At 46.3% G+C, this 24,680-nt stretch overlaps 1 protein-coding gene across 2 annotated transcripts in view; it reads right to left on the bottom strand.

The window, feature by feature from the left end:
• Positions 1-23,580, bottom strand: part of LOC119437048 (bolA-like protein 1) — a 36,599-nt gene extending 13,019 nt beyond the window's left edge. Inside the window, exons 1-4 of one of the 2 annotated variants that reach the window (XM_037704118.2) lie at positions 23,195-23,580; positions 8,108-8,158; positions 3,743-3,794; positions 2,369-2,433 (exon numbers count right to left, since the gene is read on the bottom strand). In XM_037704118.2, coding sequence (XP_037560046.1) covers positions 2,369-2,433; positions 3,743-3,794; positions 8,108-8,158; positions 23,195-23,272 — 246 coding nt within the window. In that variant the 5' untranslated portion in view covers positions 23,273-23,580. The remainder of the gene's footprint in view (positions 1-2,368; positions 2,434-3,742; positions 3,795-8,107; positions 8,159-23,194) is intronic. The other variant, XM_037704117.2, reaches the window with a different exon arrangement.
• Between the last annotated feature and the right edge of the window lie 1,100 nt (positions 23,581-24,680).

Raw genomic sequence — 24,680 nt, 5'->3', positions numbered from 1 at the left:
GAGTACAACCTAAGTGCCTCTCCATTCCAAGTAATGAACAGAGCCGGATTACTCCCATTACAAAATCGTGCAAAACTTGCACGTCTGAAAGTAATTTACCAACTATTACATAAGATACTGTTTAAAGATAGCTCCTGCTACTTGACTAAATCTGAAACAAGACTGACATGTCATAAACATAGCCAATTACTATAAAATTACCGTTTTAGCACCGACTGTTTCAGATCTTCATTCTTTCCACTCGCAACCATAGAATGCAACAACTTAGCTTCACATATTATCCTCAGTCCATGATTAGAAACATTTTTGCAATCTTTAGAGATTCATTTACATGCCTCACAGATATGACTCGTCGACCTTATTCCACTGTGCTGCGAACACGAATAAAACCTTGTTAATTGTTGTTCTTAGTTTCCTTAAATCATTCTCTTTGAAAAAAAAAAATGTATAAAATGCATAAAAATAAACTATGTAACCTATTCCACCTTGTACTAACCCTTGCGTTTTGTGCATATTGATGATGTACCCTTGATGACTAATGTTGCACGTTTTCCATGAACGACAACATTGTAATACTTCAATACTTCACAAAAAATTAGTCTGCTTGAATATTTCACTCTTCATTTTTTATTTTTGTATTGTACGTTGTTACCCTCTCTGCAATAATCCCTTCTTGAGATTGGCAGTACGTTTAAATAAAAAAAAAATAATGAAACACTGTGTGCAGTCTTCACAAAACCAAGCCAAACAGACCTTTCGCTCCTGATAACTAGGTTTAGAAGAGTTAAACCTCAGCCAATTTTTTCATGACGCTCCCCCTCAATATTCCAATATGAACATGCACTGTAAAGTTTGTACCTAATAACTTTATTAATGTTAAAAATACATTCTGGGGTTTTACGTGCCAAAACGACCATGTGATTACGAGGCTCGCAGGTAACTGATGTGCAGTGTAGACCGCTTATAACGTAAGTCGCCGGAGTCGCGAATATCCACACTATAAGCGGTACCGCACTATAACCAAAGCAACAATTTTCAAGGCCCACACATATGCAAAATAAGTGCACCGAGCCGCCACGCGTATGCGACATGCGAGGAATGCGGCTAGAACGTTTGCATTCAATTTACAGTCGAATCTCGTTAATTCAAACCAAATCACGTGGCGGCGCCTCCGACCGGCATTGCTCCGGCACCGCCATAGAGTAAAAGCTTAGGAGAGACCCCTCAATGTCGCGCGCGAATAACAACAACAACAAAAAAATGCGGCGGAAATTTCACTCTCTCCCAAATGGCAAGGTTGTCGATTCTGCGTTGCACCGGAACATGCGTGTACGTGCCAGCGTCTCAGCCACGCTACCGTAGCCACGCGTAGAAAATGGCAGTGAACCCTTCTTTCTTCTTTATGCTTCCTCTACTTTCTAGTCACGTGTTCACCTTGCACGCTGCGGCTACGGCGTAGAGGGAAGCAGCGGCGCTGTCCCAGGCCGGCCAACGAAACTGCCCACGCCGGCAAACGCCCGCTTCTCGATAACGGCAGAAAACTAAACTTCGGGGAGCTGGCGCCGGGCCAGCTGGAGCGGCGCCGCCTGCAGGGCGGCGGGCGTGCACGGTGACAGTCGAAAGTAAGGGAGCTACGAGGGAGGGCAAGGGGAGCCATCGAAGCGGCGGAGTTGCCGAGGCGAAATCCGCTTCCCTGCCGCCCTCCTCCCTCACATTCCACAGTCTCCACGTGCGCCCTTCGCCGTGCTGTGCCGGCGCCACCCGCTCCCTGAAGTTTCGTTTACTGCCGTTATCGTGAAGCGAATGTTGGCCGGTGTTGGCAGTTTCGTGGCCCTCGCTCGTTATGCGCGCCGTTATATTTCACGACTCGCACTCAATATTCTGGTTTCAGCCTTACTGGCTGTTCGTTCGCACCACGTGCCCTTCTCCTCCACTTTGTCTCTCTTTCTTCCTCGAGCACTCCTTGGGGCACCCGTTTGAGGGGAGCGTTCGCCGTCTCCGCTGAATTCCGTACTCCCAGGCAGCCGCACTGTAACCGGTATTTCGTTTCCCGCAACTGCACTATAAGCGATACGTGTATGCATGGAGTGCTATGGGAAAATTAACGGGAGTCTGAAAAGACCACACTATATCCGATCCTGCACTATAAACGGTTACGTTATAAGTGGTCTATACTGTAATTAGTTTATTTAGCGTCTGCCTTCTGTTTTTCTTGCTAGCAATGTCTGCCTGCGCAGATAATTCACTTGCAGTGACGTGATTCAAGTAAATTTTGTGTTTTTTTTTTCTAAAAGAAGTGTACCGAGGTTAAAAGAAACAGTTGTGTAAAGATATGGACAAGCGACTGCAGAAGCAACCTTGCACTAACCTGCACTAAACTTTTACCCTCGAACGCAGAGGACACGACAGTCACCCGGAAGTGTGTTTCAGATCCTGTAAGGGGGAAATGGAAAGCGCTGATGAGAACGCACCATACCGTCACACTCTTGATTGGTCATGTGCATTTCTACACGCTGGCCAAAGCCAACTATAGAACGCAGGTGCTGCGTGCCCGAGCGCACGCACGTACGCACAGACAGAGAAGCGTGCGTGCATGCTTTTAATGCATCTGACAACACTGAAAAAAAAAAAGGTCACAGTTTCGCCCGACAGGCAAAGCATTGATTGCGATATCAAATTATTATACAGCTATGTGAAGTAAGCTTAGTTGTTTTATCAGCTGCAGAAACTGCTGTAAAAATTCGCTAACTAAATTAACAAGCACCTTGTCACACTTGCACAGGCAAACACGAACAGATCTTACTCGATGACCGCGGACGCTCGCTGTCAGAACACTGGCATTATGAAGAGCGGTAGCAGCGGCGAACAAATTCCAATTGTGCTGCCTCGCTTTCCTGCGAACTAGGCATGTGAGAATACAGCGCACACGGAAGCCATTAGCTATCTCAGGTCAGCTAGCCTTCGAACCCAGTTCAGATTGCCTCCAAGATAGAATGCGCTCATTTTTTTCTTGTGCTAAGTACAGTAGGACGCCACAGGGATGAAGCGGACACTGGACACACACGGGAGAGCTCCCGTGTGTCACTTTGTGTCTGCGTGTGTCACTTTGTGCCCTTCATATCCAGTGTCCGCTTCGTCCCTGTGGCGTCCTACTGTACCTAGCGCAAGAAAAAATGAATGCACACCAACTAGCCCAATTCATAGCTCTCCAGAATGTGCTCAGCCGCTGCAGCTGGAGTAGACGAGATGTGCAATAACCTGCCACCCTTCTCCCCTCCTCTTCTAGATCGCGCACATCTCCCCGCTCCCCCCCACCCTTGCGTGCCTGAGAAGACGGCGCGCACTTTCCCAGCCTCCTTCCCTTGCTAGCATGAGAAAAATAGTTTTGTCTTGCCCCAATGGGGCATCGCTAATGGTTGGGGCCCCTAGTCCAGGTCTCCGCTGCTAACGTGAGAAGACACAACCGAGTCAAGCCACCATCCTTCTCAGCTCACCCTCACAAGATTTCGCTCGCAGCTACAGAATATGGCTGCAATGTTATCGCACTTGGATGTTATACGAACATCACAGCGGCGGTAAGAATTCGCTTAGGAGTGTCCATATAATTGCTATCACAATAAAACAAGCCATATGTGTCAAATGTTGCGAAATTACCTGCTTCGGGTAGCACTTCACAGCTATTGCCTGAAATTTTGGGTCAAGGTGGGTGCCTATCGAAGAGCATATGGCAGGCAGCACATACCTTTGGGAACATTGTGCATGCAGCTCTCATTCTCAACCAGGAGCTCTTGCGGCTGCGGGAAGAGCAAAATGGGATAAAATTTTTTACACAAAACTATGATCTATATGTGAGGTCCCTGTAACACCACATCATCAGCCTATATTTATGTCCACTGCAGGACGAAGGCCTCTCCCTGCGATCTCCAATTACCTCCGTCTTGCGCTAGCTGATTCCAACTTGAGCCTGCAAATTTCCTAACTTCATCACTCCACCTAGTTTTCTGCCGTCCTCGACGGCGCTTCCCTTCTCTTGGTACCCATTCTGTAACCCTAATGGTCCACCGGTTATCCCTCCTATGCATTACATGACCTGCCCAGCTCCATTTTTTTTTCTCTTAATGTCACTTAGAATATCAGCTATCCTTGTTTGCTCTCTGACCCACACCGCTCTCGTCCCGTCTCTTAACGTTAGGCCTAACATTTTAAGTACCATCGCTTAACTTGTTCATGAGCTTCCTTGTTAACCTCGGAAGTTTCTGCCTCATATGTTAGCACCGGTAAAATGCAATGATTGTACACTTTTCAACGACGGTGGTAAGCTCCCAGTCAGGATTTGGCAGTGCCTGCCGTATGCACTTCAGCCCAATTTTATTCTTCTGTAAGTTTCCTTCTCATGATCACGGTCCCATGTGAGTAATTGACCAAGATAAATGTACCCATTTAGACTCTAGAGGCTGACTGGCGATCCTGAATTCTTGTTCCCTTGCCAGGCTATTAAACATTATCTTTGTCTTCTGCATATTAATCTTCAACCCCACTCTTACACTTTCTCGGTTAAGGTCCTCAAATCATTTGTTGTCATTCATCCCCATTGTTGCTGATAGAACAATGTCATCTGCAAATCGAAGGTTGCTGAGGTATTCGAAGTTGATCCTCACTTCCCAGTGTATGTGTTTCAATACTTCTAAGTATGCAGTGAATAGCATTGGAGAGATTGTGTCTCCTTGCCTGACCCCTTTCTCGATAGGTAACTTTCTACTTTTCTTGTGGAGAAACAATGTAGCTGTGGAATCTTTGTAGATATTTCCCAAGATATTCACGTATGCCTCCTGTACTCCTTGATTATGCAATGCCTCTGTGACTGCTGGTATCACTACTGAATCAATTGCCTTTTCATAATCTATGAAAGCCATATAGAGAGGTTTATTTGTAGGTCAGTATAGAATTCTTCCGCTGCTTTTACTATGTCATTGAAATTGCTGATGATATTAACCTGCTTATCTTTCAGTGCATACATCTTGCCTTGTCCTATGCCAAGTTTTCTTCTGATTTCAGGCTGCATCCATATTTTACTGCTTCCTCAATCTTTTCTACATTATAATTTCAGATAACCCTTACTTTCTTCTTTTTGATCAGTTTCGACAGTTCAGCGAATTCTATCTGATCTCTCGAGTTTGACACTTTCATGTTTTGCCGTTTCTTTATTAGGTTCTTTGAGTCTTGGGAGAGCTTACCTACTGGTTGCCTTGGTGCCTTACCTGCCACTTAAATTGCGGCTTCTAAGATCAGCCTAGTTACGGTCTAATTTATTACCTCTGTTACCTTCATCCTCCTGTGCTAAAGCTGCATATTTATTGCGAGCACCAGCTTGAATTGGCCTCCTAGTGCAGAATTACTGCGTCTAGGTTGGCCTGTTTCTTATTGACTAATTTTAGTCTTTCTCTTTAAATTGAGACAAATCCTAGACTTCACTAACCTATGGTCACTGCCCTTCACCCTACCTAACACTGCTACATCCTGCACTATGCTGGGATCAGCAGGGACTATGAAATCTTTTTGATTTCTTGTTTCTCCTTTAGGGCTTTTGCAGTTCCACTTCCTGTTGCTACGCTTCCTGAAGAAGGTATTCATTATTCAGAGCCTATTCCTCTCTGCAAATTCTGCCAACATCTCTCCTCTAGTGTTCCTAGGATCGATGCCGTAGTTGCCAATTGCTTGCTCACCAGCCTGCTTTTTCCCAACTTATGCACTGAAGTACATCACATTCTGCCTGTTCAGTATCATAAGCATTTTATCCCCAATATCAGAAACGAAAGTTTCATTACAACTAAAAATTCATACTTTTAATATATGTAAAAATATTCTCTAAACATAGCGAAAATACCAATAACACAGTTATTCAATTATGCATATATAGTTTTTTTCAAAGCCAGATAACTATAGAATATGCATAACACAGATTACACTTTAAGTGAATCGGTGAGCCGTTCAAACGAACTGGTTCATTTCAGTGAGCTGAGCCGTTCCGAGCCGCTCACTGAAGTGAGCCGTTTTGCCCATCTCTAATGTTTGTACTAACTCAGTGCACAGAGATTTCAGTAGCTCAGAATAGACCTTTATTGATAGCATTTCTAGATATTAAAGGAGCCTATGACAGTGTAGACAGGGAATTGTTATCGGATATTCTTAAGCAGTAATTTGAAGGTCATAAGTTCTAATTCTCCTCCAGTCCACTACATTTTCAGGCATGGAGCGGCGCCTGACACCAGCAAAACAAATTGCCAAGAGCTAGTGGGGCTTTACTAGTCCAGGTACAACCAAATTAGGAAGGCCCACTAAGCTTCAATAATGTCACTCCATCACCAGAACAGGAATTGGCCTCCCTGGTGCAGTATTCGGCCACTACGTCACTCATGACTCCTACAACTAACCCATGGCCCTCAGTACCCAGCGGCTGCAGAGCACCTGACCAAAACAGCGGTCAGACCTGCGACGCGGCAGAGGGTGCTAAGAATCTCTGGGTCCGGACAGGCTGCCACTGGAGTCTGAACCTGGCAATGTTCAACACGCGAACCCTCTTGAGCGAGGCTAGCTTAACAGTGCTATTTGAGGAATTATCAGGCGTTGCCTGGGATATTATTGACCTTAGTGAGGTTATAAGAACTGGTGAGGCTTATACAGTGCTGACTACGGCCACGTCCTCTGCTACAGAGGTCTTCCAGATAAGAGAGAATACGGGGTAGGATTTCTCATCCATAAAGACATAGCGGCCAACATTGATGAATTCTACAGCATTAATGAGAGGGTAGCAGTCGTAATAAAGCTGAATAGGAGGTATAGAATGAAGGTAGTACAAGCCTACGCTCCACAACCTCTAGTCACAATGATAAAGAAATAGAAGTTTTATGAAGATGCTGAATTAGGAATGAGAAAGGTGCAAACTCAGTATACTGTAGTCATGGGCAGTAGCGCACCCAGGATCTCTGCCAGAGGGGGGTTAAATTTTTGTGTTAGTGGGGGGGGGGGGGGGGGGGGGTAAGCAAGCACTTTGCATAATATTCAATTTCCTTGCTTTAGCCAGAGGAATCCAACAGCCAATAAAATGCCTAACAATTATAATAATAAAGTCACCAAGGATGATGACGATGTTTATTTCTTCAGCGTTTTACTCAAAGTAATTGAAGAGTGAATGAATAAATAGAAGACAGTGATAGAGTGTTTTTGATAATCCAGAAAATGCGACCTCAAGCCACCTCCTCAATTGTAATGAGAATGTGAACACAGCACTGAAGGTACACGTTGGACTGGTGGGGCTGGACGCATGGGGGGGGGGGGGTAACTGGGCCTCGGGGGAGGGGTAGACCCCCCCCACCCCCCACGTCGGTGCGCCACTGATACTGAGTTTGCACCTTTCTCATCGCTAATTCAATATCTTCATAAAACTGTTCTATTTCTTCATCATCGTGACTGGCGGTTGGGGCGTAGGCTTGTACACCCTTATTCTATGCCTCCTATTCAGCTTTATTGTGACTGCTACATTCTTTTCAATGCTGTAGAATGCATCATTGTTGCCCGCTATGTCCTCGTGGATTAGAAATCCTACCCCGTATTTTCTCTTATCTGGAAGACCTCTGTAACAGAGGATGTGGCCATAAGTCAGCACTGCATAAGCCTCACTAGGTCTATTAACCTCACTCTAACACCACATACTCGTGTGCAAGTCACCTGAGAAATCTCAACCATCGCTTGCGGCCAGAATGTCTGAGATGGAATGTCCAATAGTGGACACTGAGACTCGATGGGCACTCAGACTCTTGGTTGGACAGTCTGGATACTGACGGATATTCAGGCTCTGAATATTCGATCACTAGAAGTAGGAGAACACGGTTCATTTATGTCAAGACATGGAGGAAGGGGGCATTAATAACACCCCCCCCCCTTTCCCGGATCTCTTATTTGTGCCTGCACGTACAGCCAGCAACGAGTAGTAGTAATAGTTATAGTTTCATAGTTAGAATAGTAGTAGTTTAGTAGTAGTAGTAGTAGTAGTAGTAGTAGTAGTAGTAGTAGTAGTAGTAGTAGTAGTAGCAGCAGCATGAAAACTCACATTGAGGGCTTCCTTCAGTTTCTTCAGTATCTTGGATTCTGTCGGCCCAGTCTTTGAAGAAAAAGAAAAGGTTTGTTACTGTTTCAAGTTTTGCGAGTCAAAGTACAATAATCCCTTACTTCACCGTTCAGGGAACACACTATTTGGTTTATTTCTTTATTTTGTGAATGACAGAGATATAAAATTGGGTTTCTTTACTTATACAGAACAACCTAAACCTGCACATTTATGGATAAGGTTCCCCCCACCCCCTTTTTTTATTTTTTCCTTTTTATTAGCATTATTTCGTCAGTGACCTTCACTAGTAACTTGCACTTGGAAGCTAATCATCTGGACATTAACGGAACATTTTTAGACATGTACAGTCAAGTAATTTTTGTAAAAGAAAAACGGTATTACACTAATCAAACATGCCAAAATACGAAAATGTAATGTGCTACATTATTCCCTATAACTTTTCTCATTTTTCATGCATTGGCTTTGCTGGAAATGTGACCTAGAATCCACTAAAAACCCACCCCATACCCGCTGCGTCAGTAGGCCTAGCCCCCAAAATTAAGCCCGCCACCCTTCTCGCTCCACCCAACCCTTCCAATAACAAGCATCATGGCGATCACAATAATTCAGTGGAACTGCCGTAGCCTCTCCACAAACCGCACCCCCTTACAGCAATGGCTCCTTACGCAAACCACACTACCTCACTTTATCCTACTACAAGAAACAAGGCATACCAAAAACATCCCAGGCTACCGAGCTCTGCACGCCGACCCCGCCGCGCCGCTGTCTTCCATTTATATTCGCCGGGATATCGCTTATGAAGTGGAAGATGTTCCATCCACGTTACTTCCATATGTAACAGCCATTTCGTATTACCCAGACCCCCCGAACCCACCTCTCACACTTGTGAACGTCTATAATCCCCCAAATTCTACCACAATTCTTTCTCCTCTCTTTCATTTTCTTCGATCCTTTCCAAAACACCGTGACATTATTCTTGGCGGAGACTTCAATGCCCCAAATACCATCTGGGGTTACCCAAACACTCTGCGCCCTGGCCGCCTTCTTCACGCACACACTATGCAGCACTCATATACACTCATCAATACACCAGACACACCCACACGAGACGGAAACGCAAAACAACGTCATACAACGCCTGACCTCACCTTTCACCATGGCCACAATCCTCCAGAGACTTGGCAAGTCCTTCCGGACACCCTCCTATCCGACCATCACATAATTGAAATTAAACTGACACTCACTCACAAACCCAAAAAACGCATCACCCAGACCAACTGGCACCTCTTTCGTCGCCTGCGAGTCCAGGAGTCAACTCCCAACTATGATGTGTGGGTGGACTCGCTACGGCGAACGCGGTCGCAGACCACCACCACTACAGAAGCTAACCCCCCGTCGGACCACGCTGACCCACACCTCATGCGTCTCTGGAGACGCCGTAAACGCCTCCTTAGTCGCATCCGCACCCAACCTAACAACATCCAGCTTAGACATACATTAGACATACTCAACACTGACATACTAACTCACTGCTCCATCCTTGAGACAACAAATTGGAATCGCATATGCGATTCTATCAACTCTTCCCTCCACACTAAATCAGCCTGGTTGATCCTCCGGTCCCTCCTTGGCCCTCAACCTGCTCCTCTCCCCACAATCCAAAAGCATCTCTCCGAGCATGGTGCTACTTCCCTCCTTCAACAGGTCACGGATATATACATCCCTCCTCCACTTCCTTCCCTGTACCCTGAGTACACAGGGCCTTCCAATAGCGGTTTGGACAGCCCCTTCATTCTGCCGGACCTAGAACGAGCTTTGGCTCAAAACAAAACTGGTACCACTCCGGGTGCGGACCACATCACTTACTCTCTGTTGAAGAACATGCCTGATTCGGATAAAGAATTTCTTTTAAACAAAATAAATGAACACTGGGCCAACGGCACTCTTCCCGATGAATGGACCTCTTCCATCATTACTCTAATACCAAAGCCCGGCAAGCCCGCCACACTCTCCAACCTGCGACCCATTTCACTTACTTCCTGTGTCGGGAAAACCATGGAACGCATGGTACTCGCACGTCTTACGGATCTTCTCGACGATACTCACTTCCTTCCGCACAATCAGATTGGTTTCCGCCCCCACATGTCTACTCAAGACCTCTTTCTCCTTCTCCAGGAAACTTTCTTTCAACCTTCGAGGTGTCAAGTTCACGCACTTGTCACTGTGGACGTGCGCAAGGCCTTCGATACCTTACTTCATGACGCTATCCTCTCCCCCCTCGAAGACACCGGCTGTGGATCCCGACTCTACTGTTACGTTTCTTCTTTTCTCCGCTCTCGACAAGCTCAGTTCCGACTCGGGACCACGTTGTCCCCGCCCATCGCGCTCACCCGCGGAACACCTCAAGGTGCTGTGCTCTCTCCAACCCTCTTTAATCTCGGGCTAGCCCCTCTCGCAAAATCCTTGTCGGAGATTCCGCACCTACAGTCAATTCTCTATGCTGATGATATAACCCTTTGGTGTACTCACGGCTCACCGGGGGAGGTGGAATTCACATTACAATCCGGCCTCAACCTCATTTCCGAATTCCTTTCCCGCTCTGGTATGCAAGCAGCTCCAGAGAAATCTGAGCTGCTGCTCCTTTCCGCTACAAAGTACCAACGGTCTGTAAACCCCCTCCTTAATCTCACTCTCGCCGGTACTCCCATCCCCCGCACGTCATCCTGCCGGGTTTTAGGCTTTCCCCTCCAAGACCACTCTTTCAGCCGCGCAATACAGTCCACGATCACCACCTGCCACCAAGTAACTCACTTAGTCCGATGAGTGGTCAGGCGGCGCGGCGGTCTCGACGAATGCAGAGCCAATCAACTTGTAACAGCTTTTGCCTTGAACAAAATCCTTTATTCCCTGCCATACTGCACACTTACGCAGACGCAAATGCATCGCATTCAATCGGCTTTAAACACTCTCTATAAAGCTGCCCTACATCTTCCGACACACGCATCCATAGCCAAACTATACGCAACAGGCTTATTTCTTCCCCTTGCAGAGCTCTTGTGCCTCCATAGGGATCGACAACTTGGCCGCCTATCCAGCTCTGCGCAGGGTCATTGGCTACTGCAGCGGGCTGGCATCCGGCCCATTGACTTTCCTCTGTACACTCCTCAACGACCTCTTCCCAGCAATCTCCGCTGTGCCCCTATTCCCTCTAATATGACCCCACATCTTCATGAGGGACGACGACAAGCCCGCGCTCACTTCCACGACCCTTTTCCACCGGACACTGTCACATGCTACGTCGACGCAGCGTATTACCAAACTCATGGCTCCACTGCTTGTGTGACAATGCCGACCCCCCTTGGCATTCCCATCACTTCCACCGCTGGCCCCTTCTCACTTCCTACTTCTTCTCTATCCCTTGAATTGGCCGCGATCGTTCACGCAACGCACGAACTAACCCTTCTTCCTCCCTCTCCTCGGTATCGCATTTGCTCGGACTCCATGGCGACAATCAGGGCTCTTCGCGACAACAGACTTCCCGATAATCTTCATGACGACCTTTCTGACGCTCTCTCCCTTCTCTCCCCTGCTTTGGTCACTGTGGTGTGGGTGCCAGGTCATGCGGGGATTATCGGCAATAAGCTCGCTCATGAGCTTGCCCGCGAGATTAATAGCCGGGCGCCGACGATCCCCTGGCCTTGCCCGCCCATAGCGGACGAGGCACACTTTTATAAGAAAACTCTGAAGCAGCACTACAAACACCTCCGGCATTCATTGCAGACGCTTCCGCCACCACACCCTCGTCTCTCCACTGCCCAAGTACGCACCCTCAGGGCCATCCAGCTCAACACCTTGATCACTCCAGCACGCCTATACCTTTATCGTTACCGCTCAGACCCCTCATGTCCCAACTGCCCCTCTACGTACGCAAATGTAGAGCACATCCTTTTCTCTTGCCCCGCAGCCCTACAATCCCCTCACTACCCTAACGCCCCACCTCCCCACTGGCGGGTGTGGTTGGCGTCGGCGGCCTTCGCCGACCAGCTGGCCATGGTCCTCCTGGCGGAGGAATATCTATAGGTCTTAGTCTGACCTCGAATAAAGTCTTTTCTCTCTCTTGTGAAAGCTAATTATGTACACTGCATATCACATGGCCGGTACCTTGCACACAATCTGATGCCTGTTCTCCATATATTTTTAAAGGTATGTACATCATGATAACGATGGTATTTTTAAATGAAATTACATTACTGATTTTAATGCCCCAAAGCAACTCACAGGCATTCTGAGTGGGCTCTGGATTAATTTCAAGCACCATACGGCTTTTTAGCGTACATGCAAATCTAAGTGCACAAGGGTTATTTATTTTTGCTCCCCTCCCCCCCCCCTTCCGTCAAAAGTGGCCACCGCAAGTGGAGACTGAATCTGTGACCTCGTGCCCAGGGTGGCCTTGAATGACAGGCATACTGAGAGTGAATTGTACAAACACATGCACTAAGCAATTTGTGCTCAACGTGCCTGTCGGTCAAGAGCACTACACAACCCAAATTCAAAGGTGTAGAGGTACATATGTGCCAGTTGGTGTAACGTTGTCAAGGGTAAAAAATAGCGCAATATACAAAGGACAGATAGCAATCCACGAAGCAGCGCGAGAATCAACTTGCAACTATATAAGCATAATATGGGAAATCCTCCCGGTACTCGGGGAGTCCTCTTAGTCACTTTAAATGCCATTAAGCGACCGAAGCAGCTGAATGAGTGTTTTCATCCCTCAGTATAAAGACCTTCGTAAAGCGGTTGCACCTTGACTAATATAAACTCCACAGGTGCACCTTTAGTTTTATTTTATTTCTCACCACTCATTTAAAGCGTTCAGAATGTAGTGGCTTTAACTGGAGATTCGAACCTATAGAACTTTTCGAGTACAGGAACCCGGCGCTCTCAGGGTTACCATTTAAACATTTTTTTTCCTCTCACGGTGCCGGCTGCTGGTTCCACTCCCACACGTACCGGCGAGCCATTTGCCAGTTCTCCCTAAATCGGAATGTTATAAGATGCAATCACAAGCAAGCGCGCTGTCGGGTGTTCTATATGTATACATGGCGGACAGCTGAACTGTCACGAGTGCATTCATTTCTAATTTCCTTAAACTATTCAACGTCGTCTAACTCCAAGTTGCGAGATTGAACCATCCACATGATATCACTACCTTTTTCTTCTCAGCTTATAATCTTTATTTTTTAAAACAAAGGAATTTCACCACCGCCCACCTATGAGTCCAAGCGCATCCCCTGCTTGTCTATCTACGCATCCGTGGCCACTCTCTGCTCGGCGAAACCGTGCTGGTGGCGCTTATCGCGTCAACTGGCAAAACCCAGCTTGGGCCACATGATTCTGCGTATATCACCATCATCATCAGCCTATATTTATGTCCACTGCAGGACGAAGGCCTCTCCCTGTGATCTCCAATTACCCTTGTCTTGCGCTAGCGTATTCCAACTTGCGCCTGCGAATTTCCTAACTTCATCATCCCATCTGGTTTTCTGCCGACCTCGACTGCGCTTCCCTTCTCTTGGTATCCATTCTGTAACCCTAATGGTCCACCGGTTATCCATCCTATGCATTACATGGCCTGCCCAGCTCCATTTCTTCCGCTTAATGTCAACTAGAATATCGGCTATCCCCGTTTGTTCTCTGATCCACACCGCTCTCTTCCTGTCTCTTAACGTTAGTCCTAAGATTTTTCGTTCCATCGCTCTTTGTGCGGTCCTTAACTTGTTCTCGAGCTTCTTTGTTAACCTCCAAGTTTCTGCCCCATATGTTAGCACCGGTAGAATGCAATGATTGTACACTTTTCAACGACAGTGGTAAGCTCCCAGTCAGGATTTGGCAATGCCTGCCGTATGCACTCCAACCCAATTTTATTCTGTAAATTTCTTTCTCGTGATCAGGGTCCCCTGTGAGTAATTGACCTAGATAAACATACTCCTTTACAGACTCTAGAAGCTGACTGGTGATCCTGAATTCTCGTTCCCTTGCCAGGCTAATGAACATTATCTTTGTCTTCTGCATATTCATCTTCAACCCAATTCTTACACTTTCTCGATTAAGGTCCTCAATCATTTGTTGTAATTCGTCTCCATTGTTGCTGAATAGGACAATGTCATCTGCAAACCGAAGGTTGCTGAGATATTCGCCGTCGATCCTTACTCCTAAGCCTTCCCAGTCTAAGAGCTTGAATACTTCTAAGCATGCAGTGAATAGCATTGGAGAGATTGTGTCTCCTTGCCTGACCCCTTTCTTGATAGGTAACTTTCTAATTTTCTTGTGGAGAAAGAAGGGAGCTGTGGAATCCTTGTAAATATTTGCTAAGATATTCACGTACGCCTCCTATACTCCTTGATTGCGCAATGCCTCTATGACTGCTGGTATCTCTACTGAATCAAATGCCTTTTCATAATCTATGAAAGCCAAATAGAGAGGTTGATTGTACTCCGCAGATTTCTCGATTACTTGATTGATGACATGGATATGATCCATTGTAGAATATCCCTTCCTGAAGCCAGCCTGTTCTCTTGGTTGGCTGAAGTCAAGTGTTGCCCTGACTCTATTGGAAATTATCTTGTGAATATTTTATACAATACTGAAAGCAAGCTAATGGGTCTGTAATTCTTCAATTCTTTAACATCTCCCTTCTTATGGATAAGTATAATGTTAGCGTTCTTCCAGCTCTCTGGTACCCTTGAAGTTGTGAGGCATTTCGTATAAAGGGCTGCAAGCTTTTCAAGCACGATATCTCCTCCATCTTTGATTAAATCTACTGTTATTCCATCTTCTCCAGCCGCTTTTCCCCTGGTCATGTCTTTCAAGGCCCTTCTAACTTCATCGCTAGTTATAGAAGGAGCTTCTGTATGCGGTTCATCACTATTTCGAACGAAAGTAGCTTGACTGTTTTGGGAACTGTACAGGTCAGTATAGAATTCTTCCGCTGCTTTTACTATGTCATCGAAATTGCTGATGATATTACCATGCTTATCTTTCAGTGCATACATCTTGCCTTGTCCTATGCCAAGCTTTCTTCTTACTGATTTCATGCTGCCCCCATATTTTACGGCTTCCTCAATCTTTCCCACGTTATAATTTCGAATATCCCTTACTTTCTTCTTGTTGATCAGTTTTGACAGTTCAGCAAATTCTATCTGATCTCTTGAGTTGGACATTTTCATGTTTTGTCGTTTCTTTATTAGGTCCTTTGTTTCTTGGGAGAGCTTACCTACTGGTTGCCTTGGTGCCTTACCTCCCACTTCAATTGCTGCTTCTGAGATCAACCTAGTTACGGTTTCATTCATTACCTCTATGTCGTCGTTATCTTCCTGTTCTAAAGCTGCATATTTGTTTGCGAGCACCAGCTTGAATTGGTCTGCTTTTACCCTTACTGCCTCTAGGTTGGCCTGTTTCCTCTCGACTAATTTCACTCTTTCTCTCTTCAAACTGAGAGAAATCCTAGACCTCACTAACCTATGGTCACTGCACTTTACCTTACCTAACACTTCTACATCCTGCACTATGCTCGGATCGGCAGAGAGTATGAAATCTATTTCATTCCTTGTTTCTCCATTAGGGCTTTTCCAGGTCCACTTCCTGTTGCTGCGCTTCCTGAAGAATGTATTCATTATTCGGAGCCTATTCCTTTCCGCGAATTCTACCAACATCTCTCCTCTTGCATTCCTAGAATCGATGCCGTAGTTGCCAATTGCTTGCTCGCCAACCTGCTTTTTCCCCACTTTTGCATTGAAGTCGCCCATGACTACAGTATACTGAGTTTGCACCTTTCTCATTGCTAATTCAACATCTTCATAAAACTGTTCTATTTCTTCATCGTGACTGGAAGTTGGTGCGTGGGCTTGTACTACCTTCATTTTGTACCTCCTATTCAGCTTTATTACGACGACTGCTACCCTCTCACTAATGCTGTAGAATTCGTCAATGTTGCCCGCTATGTTGTTGTGAACTAGAAATCCTACCCCGGATTCTCTCTTATCGGGAAGAGCCTCTGTAGCAGAGGACGTGGCCGTAAGTCAGCACTATGTAAGCCTCACCAGTTCTTCTAACCCCCCCCCCCCCCCCTCACTAAGGCCAATAATACCCCAGGCAATGCCTGATAATTCCTTAAATTGTCCTGCTAAGCTAGCCTCACTCGAGAGGGTACCCGTGTTGAACGTTGCCAGGTTCAGTTTCCATTGGCGGCCTGTCTGGACCCAGAGATTCTTAGCACCCTCTGCTACGTAGCAGGTCTGACCGCCGCCTTGGTCAGGTGCTCCGCAGCCACTGGGGACTGAGGGCCATGGGTTAATTGTCGGAGTATATACGCTACTATAATATACGCCTTAGGAATAATTCACTTGCAACAACCGCATAAATATTTGTACCAAATTTTATATAAAGCCTTTTAATAATTATGAATCATGCAAAGTTTGTACTCGGTGAATATATATATATATATATATATATATATATATTGTGCTCCGATGTGGCATTTGGGCCATGAATCCACCAAGCCCATCAATGAATACATCCAGTAGTAGGAAATAGGAAACTGGTTTGATTTACATGATGTACACTGGCCCCTGGTCCGGAAGCCCCCACTCCATCAGGAGCATATTCAACGTCGCAGTTCGTATGAGGTCACGTCAACCCCACCCACTGCACCACCGGTCTCCGCTTTTAATCCCTTCGTCTTCCCTAGGAGACTCGACTGGGGAATCTGCTGACCTTGGCGCGGCCAATCAGAGGGGTTGTATTGTTCACCGAACTCCGCCTCTACTGTTGCATCCTCGCCCTCGAATTTGCTGCCACTGCGTGGTCATCTAGGAAACAGAGATCGTTGTCGTTCCCACGGTAGCAATTCCTCGAAGTTGGCCTCTCGCCTCAATCCGGTCAACTCGTCATGGTCGGTGTCGGGCGAGGCCGAAGAAAGGCGCTGCCTCAGGGCAACCCCCAAAGGATGCGCACCACTGATTTGGGACGCTTGTCTGCCCGTCCCGTGTCGGCCGCTGTCGCCGTCTGGGCGACGCTAATGAAAGGGGCTGCCTCGAGGGAAATGTCCAAGGTATAAGCTGGTCCAGGTTGAGACGTAACAGACTTCCCCACCGCCAAGAGATTCGACCTGAGGGTGACCAGCTGTCAGGTTGCCCAAAGCGTCGAGGTGCCCTTTCGCGGTGATGGCCGAGGACCCGTTGCAGCTGGGATTCCAGCACTCGCGTCTTGCGGCCTTCTTCCTAGGCAAGCACAAGCACACACACTCTGGTCGGCGTGCCCGAGCGACACGCCTACCGGACGCTATGATCCCTGCATCGCTTTGCAAAATTTTACCCCTCTCTCTGTCTCTCTCCATTTCTATCGTGGTCAGCCCTCGGCAAGACAATAGTTGCCTATCTTATTAATTCCGATAGCGATACGTACAAACACCCCCCCCTGCATTTCTTTCGTGGAAATCGGAAACATTTCCTCCTCCCATTTAATTACGTCTTCAGAGCTACCTGTTTCTTCCACTTGCTTTATGCTTTGATCGTCGCAACTCAGTGCCTGACTACGTTCCTGAATTTCAGTCGGAGAAATCAGAACAATTTCTTCCTCTGGCTTAACTACGTCTCTGGCACCGGCTGTCTCATCCTCTTTCCTTGCACTTTGTTTAACGTCATTAAGGCTCTCCCTTTCGTGCTCATCAGGAATACCGAAATGCTGGAGTAACACACTCTTAGCTTTATCGTAATTACTGAAGTCTTCATCAGATAGGCGAGCTATGCAACATGACACGTTACCAGGAAATACTCCCAATAAACTAAGAGGCCAAAATTCACGGTCGAGCTCTATCTCTGTGCACACCTGCTCGAAAAGGGCCAGAAAATATTCAATGTTTTCACCTGCCTTAAAATTTCGCAGATTAAACCATGCCTGTTCAACTCTAAGCTGCTGTATTTCTCTTCACATTTCTTCCACCTGAATTTCGTGCTCCTGTTTTTTTTTTTTGCAGTTTCTATCCTCTTGCGCTCGTTCGCTTCTGCCATTTCTTCCCTCTCGCGACATATCTTTTCCCAAGCATACATGAGCTCGTCTTCCTTGAAACCCACTTCGTCAATCGCAGTACGAATTTCGGGCTTCCTCAACTTATGGCTAATATCCATACTGAGCTCTGCTGCTAACAGCAACAGCTCCTCTTTCTTTAACATTCTAATATCCATGCTTTTCGAGAGCTGACTACAACTTCTCCTGTATTGACCGCACACCCAGTGGCGCTCAATCACAGCTAATTGCCCAACGGAACCCAGTCCTTATCGTCCGGCAAAACGTAGTCGCTCAAGCACTCACCCAACCTCGAGCTTGCGAAGGCCGTGTCTCCCGGAGCCATGTTCCCAGGTCCGCCGATCCCAGATCGTGAGGCCTGCCACCCTCTGCTGCTCTTCATTCCGGTTTTCTCGAGTCGTCAAAGACTCCACGCCATTTCTCGAGCTTGCGAAGGTTCCAAGGTGCGCCGATTCCAGATCATGAGGACTGCCTTCTTCATCCCACCGCTGCCTCCAGTTTGGTGTGCTCCGGTGTGGCATTTGGGCCATGAATCCACCAAGCCCATCGATGAATACATCCAGTAGTAGGAAATAGGAAACTGATTTAATTTACATTATGTACACTGGACCCTGGTACAGAAGCCCCCCGCACTCCATCAAGAGCATATTCAACGTCTCAGTTCGTATCGGGTCACGTCAACCCCACCCACTGCACCACCGGTCTCCGCTTTTAATCCCTTCTTCTTCCCTAGGAGACTCGACTGGGGAATCTGCTGACCTTGGCGCGGCCAATCAGAGGGGTTGTATTGTTCACCGAACTCCGCCTCTACTGTTGCATCTTCGCCCTCGCATTTGCTGCCACTGCGTGGTCATCTAGGAAACCGAGATCGTTGGCGTTCCCACGGTAGCAATTCCTCGAAGTTGGCCTCGCGCCTCAATCCGGTCAACTTGTCGTGGTCAGTGTCGCCGTCGTAGTCAAGTGTCGTGGTCAAGTAGCGCCGTCGGGGTGATGCTGAAGAAAGGCGCTGCCTCGGGGCAACACCCAAAGGATGCGCACCACTGATTTGGGACACTTGCCTGCCCGTCCCGTCAGTGTCGGGCACTGTCGCCGTCTGGGCGACGCTGATGAAAGGGGCTGCCTCGAGGGAAATGTCCAAGGCAGAAGCTGGTCCAGGTTGAGACGTAACAATATATATACAAGGTGTTTCATTGTAGCTGCACCAAATTTTTTAAAATTTTCTGTAGCAGACGGCACAATTATAATCCTTGATCTAAACTACTCGATGAGGCGGCCATTACTTCCATGAGAAATCAAAAGGCCTAATTGAATAATTAACATAATTATGCTAATTACCTTTTTAATTTATTATTTTACGGCACATCTTTCAATCTACGAATCATAGCCGCTGAGTTCACAAGGCGATACTACCACTTGGAACGAATTCTCAGGACTGAACCAGTTTCGAGATGTTAATTTTCAAATTGTCTGACGAAATGCATTGGTGTTCCAGTTACTTTTGTGGTTCAGTCCTGAGAATTCGTTCCAAGTGGATACGCCTTGCGAACTCAGCGGCTATAATTCGAAGATTGTAATCAGAAAGGATCAGTGTTGGTTGTGAAGACTAATGCTCGTTAATGATGTACGTCGGGGGACAACACTGTGACTGTGTTGCAACAATTCCGCGACATGGCCGACGGTCCTTGTGAACGAACCGCCACAGCGCCACAAAAGAGAGCCGGGGCCCCGTCCCCAAATGCTCATATCGCTTTTTCGCTTCTGCGCGCTCTTGGACCTGCTCTAAGAAAGAAATCATTTCGATAAATGCACACGGCAGTCGTGCACAGAAGGCTGAGCATATAAAACCTGCATTGTGGGAGTGTGTGCCATTTGCACCTGTGTCATGGGACTGTAGTGAACTTTCAATGCTTAAGCAAAAAAAGAATAGTTTGCATTCGCTATAATGCTACACATTGCAGTGCAGAACATGAAGAGTATATAGTTACATGCACAAAGCCTCTGTGGTGGGAGAAAAGCAGTTCCTTACGCGTAGTTGTGCGAAATATAATTGCATACCTCAATGGTCTCTTTGCATCTAATATTAAGAAAAAAAAATTATCCTAAGAACACAATTGGTGAAAAATTCGAGTATATAGAGTTAAGCATATTTAAGTGATGTTAATTCTTAGAAACGCACGGACTAAAAAAAGAAAAAGAAAGAAACAACAAAAGAAAAAGGCTCAATGAAGTGTCAAAGCTGAAGACAAGGTCAACTTACGCGGTGGTTCAAATGGTTCTATGATTAAATGTTCTTTTTTTTTAAATATAAATATGTAGTCTGCAACTTTTTTTCTTTCATGTTCATTATTCACACTCGTACCTTATTTGCATAATATTTTAGGCACAATTACGTTGACCACGTCATCCTTTGCATCCACACTTGTCTGACCCTTTCTTTCGATCAATAGGCTAGGTGGGCCGATCCCGAAGGTAGTGCAGTCTACGGTGCAATGCGACTAATTTTCGACATTTGCACCTATTGTGCCCATGCCATTCATTTCATCTACTCTGCGACTAATTATCGCTTCTAGTGGGCACCAGCGAAGTCGCCATCCAAACACCGTGAGCCCTGCTCAGTCGAAGCGAACTCAATCCACTTCCCAAAAGCAGGGCTACTTTGCCTCTACCTGTCTCAATATACGGCGGTGCACCTTATACAGGAGCGCAGTGCAATGTGGTTAATTTTCGACTATAGGGTGCTAATTATGCCTGTACCGTTAATTTTACCTACTCTTCGACTGATCCTCGTTTCTTGTCTCTGTTCAGTTCTATAGTTTTATACCATTTGCAACTCGCTACGACACTCTGCAGGCGCGAGAGGACCGCATTTTTTTCCTTCTGGAAGCGAATACAAAATACTCAGATAAGTCTAACCCGTGTGAAGTCAGCTAAGACCTTGTCTTTAAAAATGATTTTTTAAGGAGAACTGACACGAAATGTTTTGTGTCGTTTTCTTTCTTTTTGCTTTTATAGGCATCTGCTGACTCCATAATTGTGGTATAAAGCGTCAATTTCTCCAATGCGCCATAAATAATTACAGTACCTTCTATCCAATAGCCTCCTTTTTCACATCCGAAGATGCGCTGCACTTGGCTTGCGTTTTCGACTGGTCACATAAAAAAATAAGGTAATTTTTTGTTGTGCTCTCGAGGAAACGATGTCCCATAGTGTAATTACTGGTACGACAGCTATCCAATAAAGAAATAAAAGAGACAAACATTTTCTGTCAGTACTCCCTTTAACTGTTTCGTTATCGCTAGAAACGTGCCTATTTTCGGTGCTTTTATGTTTTATTTCAAGACCACGTGGTTGCAACGTATACCGCAATACATAAAATTATAGCCTGATCACTGGCGCTTTAGAATGCATGCAAAGCAGCAATATTTGCTCAGACAGTTCCTCAAAATTCTTATGTGAAACTTCAGAGAAGCACCTCAAGAACACGAATGGAAGTAATAATTTGCTATTTTTAGTATAAATACAAAGAATAAAAATATTGTGCGAGAGAAAACCCCACACGACAGGAAAGATTGCTCTTAATAATTTGTACATACACTGATGTTTGAGATTAAAGCAATCCAAGGTGCGAAAACTAAAGTTGCACTTGATATTAGTCAAACACAATTACCAAAATAACATGTGCTCAGGAGCCACTACCGTTGTTTGAGACATTGTTGAAACAGCCTATACGTCGGTTCGGAAAATCCACAGCCCAAGAGAAGCTTCTGCATCTAAACTGCTACTGTCGTTTAAAAAATTTGTTGCCGAGTCGACCAAAGTGCAAATTTTGCGTCATTTTATTGAGGAAGTGCTAGGAGCCCTGGAGGCTAGCTACGATGATACCTTCAGTCGAAGTTTTAACTTTCCAGACTCTTCCCAATCTGCCAAAAATTGTCAAATCTGACAAGCAGTTAAAGTTCAGTCATCATTTCAGACGGCGCATGATGTTGCTAGTAGAATTCAAACGAAAATGTTTACCAGCGCATAGAAAAACTGTCAATCAATTTGATCGATTTCTATAGGCACAGTAACGAAGGGGTTAAAACACATGCAGCCTCGTGTTAAACGAAATCAAATCTTTCCCAGCTTTTTTTGAAAACCGAATGGCTTTCTTCAGGGAACCATGGTGTTCTCAAACTATTGTATATGTGCACGATTGACAGCGGGAACTGCACCTGAAAGGAAAGAGGGTAAGCACTGCGGTACTTACTCAACAACGCCATGCTCAACACTGTCCGCCAGCCATTCGGGGCACTTTCAATCGCGATCGAACCCAATCGAAAATGCATCGTATCACACCTGTGTTATAGTACACTGTACTGTGTAAGCAGGTTTTCTGTCTTGCCATTAGACAGTCGCCGGCCACCACTGCCCGAGCTGCTCTGCTGGTGGCAATATGTGCTCAGTGTTCGATAACATACCTTACATTGATAACTTCCACAGAGTTCAACTGGTTTTATCGGTGGTACACTTTGCCTTATCTGTACCGGTTATTAGAACGCACGTACGACGTTCTACCCAACTGCCACATAAGCTGACACCGAGAGATGAGACCTTCGCAAATATCGTAAGGGTGCAAATCACATCGTTTGCTTTCTAAACAAACGTGGCAGGTGCTGAAAGAAAGCATGAGAAACTTCGATTCCCCTTCTGTGTACTGGCAGAAGGTGCTTGACTAAACTACTGCTCACGTGCGTAAAAAGAAAAAAAAAAGAAAAAGAAAAAAAAAAGAAAAAATAACTCCACTACACGGTGTTATGGTGGATCGAATATCGCCTGGAATGTTTAGTTCTACTTGGCCAACATGCGTTTAGGTTTAACTGTAGTTTCATTTACCGCAGCGCACATAAGAGGCTGCGAGATTTATGCCTTCATTGAGTAGCGCTTACTAGAAAATGACGGCGAAAGCGATCCGAGATTAGACGTAGCCACGATAAAACAACTCACGGACGCTGCTCTTGTGGTACTGCAGGTTACGCCGCAGGTCAGCAGATTCCTCCTCGCAAAAACAAGGCAACGCTGCATTATACTGTAGGCTCGCAGTGAGCACAGCGCAAGGAAGTCTCTTCAGCGCATACGTGCCAGACACAGCACAACAATCGTGCACAACAATATCCTTACTAGCTGTTGACAACGTAGTCAGGTGTCAGAGCTCGCTAACATTTTCACAAATTGATGCTTCAAGCCTGAAACGTACTATTAGATTTCGATGTTGACTACGATTCGCAACGGTAAACATTAGAAACGGCAGTTCTAACTAGTTTGAACCAGACAGCGTGCGACAAAAATTTTGATTCAGCAGGCTGCCATACTACGATGACGGTGACAATAGTGGAACCGATGAAAGAACGCACTTAACCACTTGATACACCATTATCTCGGTTTGTATAACAAAAGTAGACCGCGTGCAATAAAACAAAAAAATATTTTGCTTATTGTTTTAATAATTAAAGCAAAAATAAATACTCAGCGTTGCAGTGTCACGTAAGAAGTGGTTTTGGTTTCGGTATCTACAGCGGTTTGCTCGCACTTTTGCCTGGCTGCCAAAAAAAGGCGGCAATCCGAGGACAAATGCAGATGTAAATTTGAATGAGCGAGGCCTTTCACCTGTTGAACTTCGAGTTTACACTTCTTACCAATCCTACGTATTTCTCGCAAGGTAAAGAAGTCCCCTAGGTGTGTACCGGAACACATTGGTGTGATATTTTTGAGGAAACTGGCGCGAATTCTCGCTGTTTACCGGTTCTGCTTGGCCAGCTGTTGCTGCTGGGAAACAGCGAGAATTCGCGCCAGTTTCCTCAAAAATATCACACCAATGTGTTCCGGTACACACCTAGGGGACTTCTTTACCTTGCGAGAAATACGTAGGATTGGTAAGAAGTGTAAACTCGAAGTTCAACAGGTGAAAGGCCTCGCTCGCGGCGGGAGCCCCCAGGAGGGAGCGCTCCGTCACGCCAACTGGTAGACAACGCAGCCTCTCCAGAGGGCGCTCTCGTTCCCGAGGGCGCTCTACCTCCCGGGTGCGGATCCGGGAAACGCCCACCTGGGCCGATCGTGTCAAGCCGAAGCAGACGACGCCGGCTCCAAAGGTAACGCAGGTAGCATTGCCGGAGCATAAAGTAGATCCCAGAGTCGCTCAACTCATGCAAGAGAACGCTAGACTCAAAGCAGAAATGAAGCAGATGAGGGCCGACTTTGAGTCGCTCCGTAATTCTTACCCCTCGCAAGCCGAGAAGCAACAGGTGCCCCCAACAGGGGAGCCACAGGCGCGCTCGAGTAAACGTAGGGCCACGCCCCCAGAGGGGGACGCTGACTCTATGGAAACCGAGTCGAATAACAAAGGCCTAGAAAGCATGCAGCGCGCAATCCAGCAGCTCACTGAAAGCGTGACCGCCCTCCTTAAAAGGATGGCGTCCCTGGAAAGCGGACAGGC

This window comes from Dermacentor silvarum, chromosome 1 (genome assembly GCF_013339745.2).
Source record: "Dermacentor silvarum isolate Dsil-2018 chromosome 1, BIME_Dsil_1.4, whole genome shotgun sequence".
Classification (NCBI taxonomy): Eukaryota; Metazoa; Arthropoda; class Arachnida; order Ixodida; family Ixodidae; genus Dermacentor; species Dermacentor silvarum.
Note: the sequence above shows the minus strand (reverse complement) of the source record. Positions and strands in the feature narration are given on the sequence as shown.